Here is an 11,532-nt window from a genome sequence, read left to right on the forward strand (position 1 = left end):
TTCATATGCTGGGTATTGTTCCTTTGTTGGTTCTCTTTTTAGGAGCAAAAGAAACAAAAAATTCCAACCATTTGCGCTGATTTAATCTTGTCTGCATGTTGAGGTCTGTAGAGTATTCCTAAGTGACCACGAAAAAGCTTGGTGGAGGCAACCTCAATCTTAAAGAACCTGCCAGGTTTCAGCCTTCAGGGAGGGGAGTGGACCAGAGAACCAAGGTGAGTTTTGAGTTCCATAATGCTATTGCTAGAGTTTGGGTGACTTTTGACTTTTTGAGAGAGAGAGAGAGATTACCACACGGCTAGAGTGTTAGACCTCAATTCATAGAGTACACTAGACCTCATCGGGGGAGTCAAAACGCATTATTCACTGTTTTGTTTTCGGAAGGCGCATGAAGAAAGACAATACTCAAGAAACTGTGCAAGAGTCCCAAAATACCAAGCGCTAAAGGTTACTCCTTGATAATTCTGAATCTCTGATATAGGTTTAGGGGCTTTCATATATAGCCATATAGGTCTTGGGTTTAGACTAGTAGTTCTTGACAGGCACCGGGCCATTTTTTATTGATTGTGTACTTTAATCTATTATCCGACAACATTAAAATTTAAAAGGGTGTGTGGTTTTGGATTTTGGAATCATCGAATGAGTTGGATTGCAAAGCCAAGCCACACCACGTTTGTTGTGCCAATTTTCCTCAACCACATTTATTATTATTTTTGCCTTTTGGGAGAGTCTGAAGGCATCGTGGCTCCTGCGCTGGGATCTGGCTAGGGCTGTAAACGGATCGGATTCGGCTTAGATAGTGTTATATTTGCATCTGCATCCGATTAGCTATTGGATGGATTCGGATAGTGTTAAACGGATACGGACATGGATACGGATCGAATATTTTATCCGTTTACATGTAAATATAGCTTTTCGGATAGCTATAGCCTATCCGTATCCGCATCCGTTTAGCTTTCGGATGGATTCGCATAGTGCTAAACGAATATGGACACGGATACGGAAACGGATTTCGTCTATTCATTTACACCCCTAGATTTGGCTCCTCTGCATGGAACCCAGCGTTGAAGGAGTGTTCGGGGGCATCCAAGGGCTGGGCAATGTCGCATATACCCCGATGCATGCCCAGTTAGCTATCGAGATGTGTGCAGTACATCCCAACGGTTGGATGCCGCCCTGAGCACTCCCTGGGCACTGGGCTCCCTGGAGAGGAGCTCAATCCCCTGTGCTAAGCTCATGTGCAGAAGCATTTATAGGGGGTGGGACAATCATTTCGTTCTCCTCCGTCTCTATGTGAGGTTTCATTTTTTTATTATTTTATTTCTCTTTTTAAAATAAAATGAATAAAAAACTAAGGATAATTTACACATACCACCCCTGAGGTTTGACGAAAGGATAATTTTACCCCTTAGTTTTGAAAAATTCTGCATATCCCCCTGAGATTTGCAAATAGTAACAAATAAGCCCATTCCGTCAGTTCATGACTAACAGTATTAAAAATAAGAGGTGAACTGACAAAATTACGCTTGCAAAAAAAGAAAAAAAAAACCCTGCAACTCATCTTCCCCAAATTGATTAGGGAAGATGAGTTGCAAGTTTCAAAACCCTTTCAACCCTTAAGGAATTTAGGGTTTCAAATTGGGAAAAAATCCCAAATCAAAACCCTTCTGCACACCTGAGATATTCCAGGCGAGAGAAATATTATCACTTTTGATTACAGAACTGGACGACGATGTATCAGAATCGAAGAAGAAGAAGAGGAGGGGACAAACCTACTTGAATGATTTCTCAGATTCTTCTTCTCGCCTCCACTTCATGGGTTTTTTTGGGGGTTATTTTTCCCCTGTCTAATCCATATCTAGTGGGTTTAAAAGTTTTAGTTTTGATTTTTGTGTGTTTAGTTCATGAAGTGGAATATGCATTTGGGGCGCATGATTTTCCAACTATGGGAATCTTCGAAGGTGAACCGAAGCAATGCCCTGGATTCACTTTCAGGAAATTGATCCTAATTGGGAGAACAGATTTAGGTCCATAAGAGGTTCGAGCATTGATGGGGAAGCTGACGGAAGAATACACAGGCAACACTTACAATCTCATAACCAAGAACTATAATCACTTCTGCAACGACGCTTGCCTCAGATTGACGGCAAAACCGATTCCTCACTGGGTCAATCGTCTCGTCAGAATCGGTTAAAAAAAAATAAAAATTCCTGCCTTGATTACACTAACCCATTATTTTATTATTTCATTTTTTATCCAAAAATTAATTTGGATTTTTACGAATGAAAATTGTAGGTTTATTTTGCAACTGTGTTCTTCCGGCGGGTTTGAATATGATGAAGGTTCGGCGGCACAAAGCGGAAGATGGGATTTGTGGAGGTGAGAAGAAGAATCTGAGAAGTCATTCAAGTAGGTTCATCCCCTCCTCTTCTTCTTCTTCGATTTTGATACATCGTCTTTCGGTTGTGTAGCGATTGGGGTTTTGCAGTCGAGAAGGTGGGGGAAGTCGATAGCAGGGCTGGTGAGCCTGCGTTGCTGAGGGAGGAATCAATGGCAGTGAGTATCTCATGTGCGGAAAAGGGTTTTGATTTGGGATTTTTTCCCAATTTGAAACCCTAAATTCCTTAAGGGTTGCAGGTTTTTTTTTTCTTCTTTTTTTGCAAGGGTAATTTTGTCAGTTCACCTTTTATTTTTAACACTGTTAGTCATGAACTGACGGAATGGGTTTATTTGTTACTGTTTGCAAACCTCAGGGGGGTACACAGAATTTTTCAAAACTGGGGGGTAAACAATCCTTTCGTCAAACCTCAGGGGTGGTATTTGTAAATTACCCAAAAACTAAGTATCTTTGAGAATAGGAAATGTTGTAGTCATAGGCCTGCGCCCCTATTGGGGCTGCCCTCTAGCTTACCGACTAATTGACACCCCGTATTGTAGCCGTTTTTGCTGTGCGCTCTTTTAGTGATTAGAGTGAAGGGTGTCAATGTGTACCAAATATTGAAACCGTTTCCGTACCGAATTATCTATACTGAACTGTATCGAATAAATTCGGTATGGTATCGATATGAGGTACCTATACCAAGTGACACTATCAGTATAGACAGAGCACTAAAAACACATCATACCATACCAAATACCTGATTTAATTTGTATCTTCAGTAAAATATCAGTAGGAGATACCTGTATCGATTCAGTATTCGATACAATATCATTATGAGATATATGTGCAGTATACTATACCAAAACCGTATCGGTATATCCCGAAATGGTACCGATTGACATCCTTATTTAGAATTAGGGGTGAAACAGGGTCGGGTTTGGGTTGGGTTTTTTAAATCCCTAGCCCAACCCTAAGTCCTCTTAGCTCAACCCAAGCCCAACCCAGCCCTAGGTCGGGCTAAGATATTTCAGCCCAGCCTAGCCCTAATTGACCCTGATTGGGCCGGGCTGGGCTTGATTCACCTTGATTTTTGCCAAGAGCTAGGTTGGCCCTGATTGACCCTGAAATTTAGTAGGACTTGGTTGGCCCTGACTTGCCCTGCTTTTTTGCTATTTACGTCATCCTATGCATTAAAAAAATGAGACATGTGATTGGGTATTGATTTGTTTCATATTCAATCGACTATTAGACTGTGCTTTGGGTTAAAAAATTTAGCCCAATCTTTAAATTATAAAATTTTCATTCAATAGATAAATTAGCCTTCTTTTTGATAAACCAATAGATAATTAGATAAAAAAAAAATTGTAAAATATAAATAATAAATTATAAAACATAACCTGACCTAGGGTAGGGTTAGGCTGGGCTTAGCCTGAAGCCTCAACCCTGGCCCAGCCTAACCCTGACCCAGGGCGTGAAAATTTCAACCCTAATCCGCCCTTAGGGTTCAAAAATTCAGTCCAGACCCTGTATGAGCTCAGGACGGGCTCGGGCCGACGGGGCAAACTTGCAACCGTATTTAGAATAGAAAAAATTAAGCTTATCACTCTAACATGCGCCGCGGGATTGCGTTGCGCCTCGAAATATCAAGTTATCAACCGCCAGAGGGCAGAGGCATAGATTTGTTGATAATTGGACACAAATCGAGTTGAAGATTAGAAGAGCCAACCACCTACCTATGCCATTTTGATCGTGATATCGTGTCTGGAAGAGTAGAATCCGAGATGGCGAGCGCGAGCACTCTACTCTCACATCTGCAGCTCAACTACTGCTGCTGTAACCGTCAGGATTTCAATGGAAAACAACGAACTTCTATGCAAATCTACAGTGGTAGAGCTGGGTTTCGAATTTCGGATAGTCTCCGCCGTAAAAATTTTGGTCGTGTGGTTTGCTTTGCTGTTGATGATGTGAAAACACAGCAGGAAACGCAGTTGGGTGGTGTTGGCTCAGCTGTTCAAGAAAGGCCAGGTAAGATAGGCTGGTTGAATTCTTTCCTCCTACGTCCCATTTAATTTGTTTAATCTGATGGTTTCATGTACCTGCCTACATGGGTCTTTCACTGTGTAGTGGTTCAATGGCTTTCACGATGTGGGTTGTTCCTTCAATCGGGAAATAATCATGAATATTGGGTTGTTACTCAAGATCATTAACATGAAACATGGGTTAGACTTACTGTTTTTTTTCTTCTCTGTAAGCCTACTCGTCTGAAACTGAACTCTCTTCAGACATTACCTTAGACTTCCGAGATTAATCGATGGACATAAGCTCTGCAAAGGCAAAGATGATAAGTTGGTCCTTAATGGACTAGGTTTATTGGACATAAGAAATTGCAAATGTTCTAAGCTTCCCCAGTTCAACTCAAGCTCATAAGCTCTGGTTGCCTCATAGTTCTCTTAGGCTCATTATTGCTAGGTGTTTTGCTATCCTCAGGCTTGGTTTAGCTCAGTAAGTATTTGTCAGGCTTACGCTTGACCCTACTCTGCTTGACCTGGGTTATAATATTGGTCCTCTTTAAACACCAAATTTGGACGGCTATAGATCCCCTGAGCCCAAGCTTAGAAACTGGGCATTGGTTGGAGCAGGGGCATGGAGTGGAAATGAAAGGTTGCAGAGTCCCAAGTTTCAAAACCTTTCCAAGCATGGGTATCATTGGATAATATACCTATGATGAAAATAAATGTCTACGTGTAAATATATACATCTACATTCATTATTAGTATTTTGAAAACTTTACAGAGTGTAATTAACTTTAAATGCAATATGAACATGGTTGTGAGCTTTTTAAGAAAGAATTGTCAAGGGCATAATTTGTAATATTTGGAATCATTTTAGCCATATTTAAAGTGATTAAATTATTTTACTTTTAATTAAGCCACTCAACAATTGTTTACTCCCCCCAACCAATGAAAGTGAGATGTTGATGATCAGAGAGAGAAGGTGGTACACTCTTAATTTTGCCTATATCAGAGCTTAAACCAATATAACATAGGAGCAAATATCGTGACTTTTGCTTTTCAAATTTCTTGGAGCAGAGTTTATACTCAATCAGCTCCAAATGCCAGATTGCAGTTTTCACCTTGGAGTGTTGTACCTCACACATTTCTGGTTACTAAGATCCAGAGTCTTCCAATTATTACAGGTAAAATGAGAATAGAATAATATATTTATTTATAAACTGATTGTCAAAGTTTTTTTTTTTTGGGTGAATAAGAATTTCATTACCAAAAGGGAAAAGGGAAGCAGGGGGCCCTGAGGGGAAGAAAGAAAAATAAAAAGCGAGGCCTTAGCTTAGCTAGGAGTTGGCAGAAGCAACAAGAGAAACATTTGAGAGGCCCCAGGAATCAACAATGAGCCTGTTCTTTGGGGTGTCAGAACAACAAGAAGGAGGAGCTAGCGATAGCTTTGCTTTAATTTCGAAAGAAATGGAATCCCAAATCTTCTGATAAGAGCGAGAGTTGGAGGTCCATTTCCTGATATTGTGCTCCATCCAAATGTGGTTGAGAGTTGCACAAAAAGCTAATTTGCCGACTGAGTCGCAAATAGAATGGCCGCCGAAGGTCATGTCAATCCAGATTCATTCCCTTGAGAAAGGGAGGATTCTTCTGCGGGCAGGCCAGCACTTGGATAGGATTCCTTTCCAGATGGCAGCGGTACTAGGGCAATCAAAAAAGAGATGATCCAAGTCTTCGGAGTTGTTCCAATAGAGGCAGCAAGGAGGAGAGACTATGATCTGTTTGGACCGAAGGAAAGACTGAGTTGGTAAGCATTTGTTACAAATTCTCCAGGCAGTGAAGCAGTGCCGAGGTATGTGATGCTTGAACCAAAGGAGCTTGCGCCACGGGGCCACCGGGCCATGCAGCCGAATGAGGTTCCAGGCAGCCTTGGATGAGAAAGAGCAAGAGCTGTTGGTCAAAGTTATTTAGTTATGATTCAATCTAATATCTAGATAGCGAGGACTCAAATAGATCTGTTGGTATTTGATGTGGATATGAGGTGTTTGACTCAGCTCCTACTGTGAAAAGTATATAGGTGTGTGTAGGAAACTCAAGTGTTGGTCTTTGAAAAATACACAAACACTGTTAACATTAAGTCTGGCTTGAGCCAAGCCTACCCCTGATCAGTTTGAGAGTAGGAAAGTTGACATTAATTAAGCTTTTGAGTGATCTGAGCTAGCTCGCTTTTTGACAGCTATTATAGGATCTTGGTTTTCACATTCTCAATTTTTGAGTTCACATGATTTTTTTGTTTAGAAGTGTAACTAGAGTTCATGTACTCAATAATAGAGATTTGCTTTGCTTTCTACTTTGAAGACCATCTTACCTCCCATGCTGAGATCAGGCAATGACATGGACTCCTTCCCCATAAGATTGTGGGGATATTTCACCTAATGCATGCTTTTCTCTTATTTCTAATATTGATTGGATTCTTTTTCTCCTTATTGCAGTTCACTTTGTATATAATTGTAGTAGTTCTTCTGTATTTTGTGTTTTTATTTTGATATTTAATCTTATACTTCTGTTTTCTAATTGAAAACAAAATTTTCCATCTCACATTCTTATTGTCGTTGTCATCATAATTGTAGGTTTATCTCTATACAATATGACCTTTTTTTTAAGGGAAAAACTCTTTAGTAGATTCCTTATACCCTGTTTTCTGTTGGGATTCCTTGCAATTTCAGATCTGACAGATAATTCAAGAGAAGAAATTATACAAAATGACAGTCAAGATAAGGGTGAAAGTGCTCTTTATAATTTTCTTTATCCTAATAATGAGCTTCTCCCAGATGATAAGGAGATGAGTATATTTGATCATCTAGAGGAGCTACGCCAGAGAATTTTTGTGTCAGTTCTGGCTGTTGGAGCAGCTATCTTGGGGTGCTTTGCATTTTCTAAAGAATTGGTTATACTTCTTGAAGCTCCTGTGAAATCCCAGGGGGTTCGCTTTCTTCAGCTAGCTCCTGGAGAGTTTTTCTTTACAACTTTGAAGGTAAGAACAAATGAAATGCTTCATATATTCACAAGGTTGTTTCATTTTTTTTTTTGGATTTCCCCAAAATAGTTTAATTATTACTTAAAAGTCTTAAAACAGTGCTTGTTGCTTAGTCGAACTTTAAAACTTTCCTGCTTAGTTCTCTTTAAATTGGTGCTGCCAATTTGACCAAGTTGGTGACCCATTTTGGCCATGAACAATCTAAAAGTCTCTCTCCCTCTCCTGAATCCTTTTACATCACCTCCCAAAAAAAGGAGAAAAAACCCAATGCTATAAGTAGAATCTATTGATCCATAACAGTCAGTTTGGCTGAAGCTGCTAGTCCAATTTTCCCATTGATATTGGAAAAGCATCTTTCTTTCTCTCTTTGGAGATGAATTTTCCTTCACATATATCATAAAGAGGAATCCCTATGTAGGCAACTTTGGATGTTCAGCGTAAATGATTAAATTGCATGCCACAATGCATTAGTCAATTTTTGTCAATTGTTGAACAACTAACAATTCTAGGGTAAATATCTAACATGGTGGTTCATAAGATTTAGTTTTGCTATGAGATTTCATGCAACATCACCACTCCACTTTCTCTCATCTCTATCCAATGGTCAGAGTGGCCAAATCATCCCTGGACTGAGAAAAAGTTAAAAACATTGGTGGCTACAGAATTTTGCATGTGAAAGGATCCAAGGCTGCCCTATCTCTCTCGTGGTTGGATTGGTCAGATCAGCTCTAGTGTTGTGAAAAATTGTTTCCTTGGTGGCTACAGAATTTTGCATGTGAAAGGATCCAAGGCTGCCCTATCTCTCTTGTGGTTGGATTGGTCAGATCAGCTCTAGTGTTGTGAAAAATTGTTTCCCTTCAGCCACGTATCTATGGATGCCTTTCTAGGATTCTTTCTAGGCAACCTTTGAAGGTCCTTGTTGATGGATGCCAATTGATAAACCTGTGGTTAATGGGCCCAACTAGAATAGGGATGTGAAATAAGGTTAGATATATCATGGAATTGGGTATTCTACATCAAACAGAAGCATAGCTAGTAACAGGAAAGCAGATTATTTGAATCTAAAGCAAACTAATCGATTTTTAGGAGTGCTATAATTTATGCCATCTTGAGTAGAAACTTAATACAAGACATGCAGATAACAATCAACTGTTCGAAGAAGAAGAATGGATGAAAAACAATGCAAATCTGATGCAATCTAATTGGATGTTAATGGGGAATTCTGAACCTGATTCAGAAAATTTGAGCATAATATGAATCGATGGGTTGAATGAAGGCAGGAATTTGTGAGTCAAAAAAAAAAAGAGAATGCTGAAACATCAAATAAATAGAATTATGTTATTAGATAGTAAAGACGAAGGACAAAAGAGAGGAGAAGTGAATTATTTACCCTGAACAGCATCTTATGCGTGACCATCATACCCTAGGAAGAAATTTATTCTTAACCATAGTCATATAACTATTTCCATTCTAGTGTTAAAGAAAACTGAATATAACTCTTTATATAATGCACATTTAGAACTCAAATTGGAGGTACTTGTTCCTTTCAGACCTCCATGTATACTTCCATGAGTATCTCAATAACATTTTTGGATGCTGTGATGCAGGTATCTGGATACTGTGGGCTTCTTTTAGGAAGTCCAGTCATTCTCTATGAGATTATAGCATTTGTTGTTCCAGGTCTAACAAAAGCAGAGAGAAGGTTCTTGGGGCCTATTGTTCTAGGCTCATCGATACTTTTCTATGCTGGTGTCGTCTTCTCCTACTTGGTTCTCACTCCAGCGGCCTTGAATTTCTTTGTCAACTATGCCGAAGGGGCAGTGGAGTCTCTGTGGTCCATTGATCAGTACTTTGAGTTCGTGCTTGTGCTCATGTTCAGCACAGGCCTGTCTTTCCAGGTGAGGATGCTCATAAAATCATTATTGTTATGGTTATTATTTATATTGTTCATAACGGACATTTTATACCTTAGCAAGTGTTTAATTTTGTGATATTTGTTGTCTTATCAATTCAGAATTTTGTATTTGAAGTAATAATTCAGCTGTAACATTTAATCCATAAAATAATTTAAATGGGGTGTTGGGGGAGGGGGATAGATAACAAGAAAAATTTATTGAAAATAAAAAGAACAATTACAATAGTTATGATACAATAACAACAACACTAGCCAAGGAACTGCCATTAGAAAGAGCTAATTCCAAACCCTTGATACAAGCTTTGAGTCCTGCTGTAATAGAGGCAGACAATTGGGGCCAGAAAAGCCAACAACACTTCACCAACTTGTTTAATGACAGCCCGCATTGTATCAGCTGGTCCTGCATTGCCCAAGGAACTGCCATCCACATTCAGCTTGATAGGGAGGAGTCTGACTCTGAACCTGGATAGAATTGGCTCTAGAGGCATCCACAAGGTCCCAATGCCTCGGAAAATAATCAATAAAAAACCACTGAAGGAGTCTAATGTAGAAGCCCATCTAGCAGTTATTAACTTAATCATTTCTATCACCTCCTGACTGGATCTCATCCATTCTCTAAACATTCTATAGTTTCTCTCTTCCTAAATGGTCCAAATGCCAAGCAAGAAAATAAATTACCACATTAGCTTGCTCCTGTTTCTGAGGGGGACTGATTGCCAAAATTCTATGAAGTCATGAATGACTTTTGGTTGAGACCAATGAAGGCCACAAGTGGTCCCAAAGCATCCTTGTTAAACTGCACTAAATGAACAAGTTGATTCTCCATTCATCAGACAGATGATGCATACTTAAGGAAACATGAATATATCCTTCCCTCTTCAACTCGTCACAGGTGTTAATCTTATCATGGGCCTAGCCAATGCCTTATGGTTAACCGACAAAGTCATGTTGATGATAAGTCATGCCTTATTTAAGGTCATATTAGTTGTCAAGCCTAGGCTATTCATATATTTTTCTCCTACTTCTTCCCAAGTGACCTTTGGTTTTTTAATTCTCTTTAATGGGTAACATATCACGCCTTACTGCTGCAGTCAAAGGCCTGCACCACAAATGTGCACACCATATTAAACAATGCTCCCTCAACTTATCTTCTATCTACTCCTAGATCACCTTAAAATTTTTTAATTTTTATTTTATCTTTTCTAGTTTTACCACTCATCCATCTCAACAACCTCCTCGCAAGTACACTTATTTTGTTTATTTGTTGTTTTTTGTTTCCCAACATTCAGCTCCATATGGCATTGCTGTTCCATAGAATTTTCCTTGAGCTTTAATGGGATGCGTCTATCACATAACAGTCTAGAAACATCCCTCCACTTCATCTTCCCTGCTCTAATTCTATAAGCATCATATTCTTCATACTGTCTTAAGTTATTAGACAAAAAAAATTCATAGTACCTTTGTCATAACAGTTATAAAATATCATTGTTTTTGGAGAAAAAAAAAATTAAAGTTAGAAAAGAAGCTTATCCATTGTCAACTGCCATTTTGATTATTATGATCATGATTATTAGGTCAAGGTATGCCCCTGTTACTTTTTTGTTGTTTGTCCTACAGAGTAGTAATTGCTGTTATCTACCATGTGCGCTTTATTTCTATTTTCTGCAGGTTCCCGTTGTACAACTGCTACTAGGACAAGTTGGTCTAGTAACAGGAGACCAAATGCTGTCCATTTGGAGATATGTTGTGGTTGGGGCCGTTGTCGCTGCTGCCGTGCTTACACCGTCAACTGACCCTTTAACACAAGTGCTTTTGGCTGGGCCTCTGCTGGGTCTCTACTTGGGAGGTGCATGGATGGTAAAGTTTATCAGTCGTTAATTGTTGCCTATTTGTAGGCTCGTGGCGGCATAGAACATTGATTTTATTTGGCAACTACCTGGAAAACATGGATTTCACATCAAATCACCCAAGAGGATTTATGTTAAAACACCCAAGGAAGAATTCAGTATCAGCTTCTCTTCACCTTTTTGTGACGATCTTCATCTTTCCACTAGCATGTTCAAAATTTCTTATTGTATTGCTCTATGCACAGGTGACCACAAAATGGCAGTGTACATGGAATGTTCTAGTTGTAATATTTAATTGTATCTAATTGATAGTATAAAGTCCTCCATCTCGTGGTTGTGTTTAT

General features: G+C 39.2%; 2 protein-coding genes across 4 annotated transcripts in view; both read left to right on the plus strand.

Moving 5' to 3' along the window:
- Window positions 1–11,532, plus strand: part of LOC122645884 — a 21,571-nt gene that overhangs the window by 307 nt on the left and 9,732 nt on the right. The window lies entirely within an intron of this gene.
- LOC122645881 (sec-independent protein translocase protein TATC, chloroplastic-like) lies at window positions 4,087–11,339 on the plus strand. Of its 3 annotated transcripts, none has more exons than XM_043839279.1 (4): window positions 4,087–4,405; window positions 7,104–7,423; window positions 9,034–9,324; window positions 11,010–11,339. In XM_043839279.1, the coding sequence occupies exons 1-4, from the start codon at window positions 4,162–4,164 to the stop codon at window positions 11,217–11,219; spliced, it is 1,065 nt and encodes a 354-aa protein (XP_043695214.1). In that variant the 5' UTR covers window positions 4,087–4,161; the 3' UTR covers window positions 11,220–11,339. The 3 variants fall into 3 exon arrangements, with proteins under 3 accessions (XP_043695214.1, XP_043695217.1, XP_043695215.1); XM_043839282.1 differs by having other exon boundaries at window positions 7,125–7,423; XM_043839280.1 differs by having other exon boundaries at window positions 4,088–4,405; window positions 7,116–7,423.

This window comes from Telopea speciosissima, chromosome 11 (assembly GCF_018873765.1).
Source record: "Telopea speciosissima isolate NSW1024214 ecotype Mountain lineage chromosome 11, Tspe_v1, whole genome shotgun sequence".
NCBI classification, from domain to species: domain Eukaryota; kingdom Viridiplantae; phylum Streptophyta; class Magnoliopsida; order Proteales; family Proteaceae; genus Telopea; species Telopea speciosissima.

Excerpts from the sequence above, each read along its gene's own strand:
- LOC122645881 (XM_043839279.1), top strand. The coding sequence starts at position 4,162 with ATGGCGAGCGCGAGCACTCTACTCTCACATCTGCAGCTCAACTACTGC. Across the intron at positions 7,424-9,033 it reads TTTTCTTTACAACTTTGAAG|GTATCTGGATACTGTGGGCT; the intron begins GTAAGAACAAAT and ends GCTGTGATGCAG. Across the intron at positions 9,325-11,009 it reads GCACAGGCCTGTCTTTCCAG|GTTCCCGTTGTACAACTGCT; the intron begins GTGAGGATGCTC and ends TATTTTCTGCAG.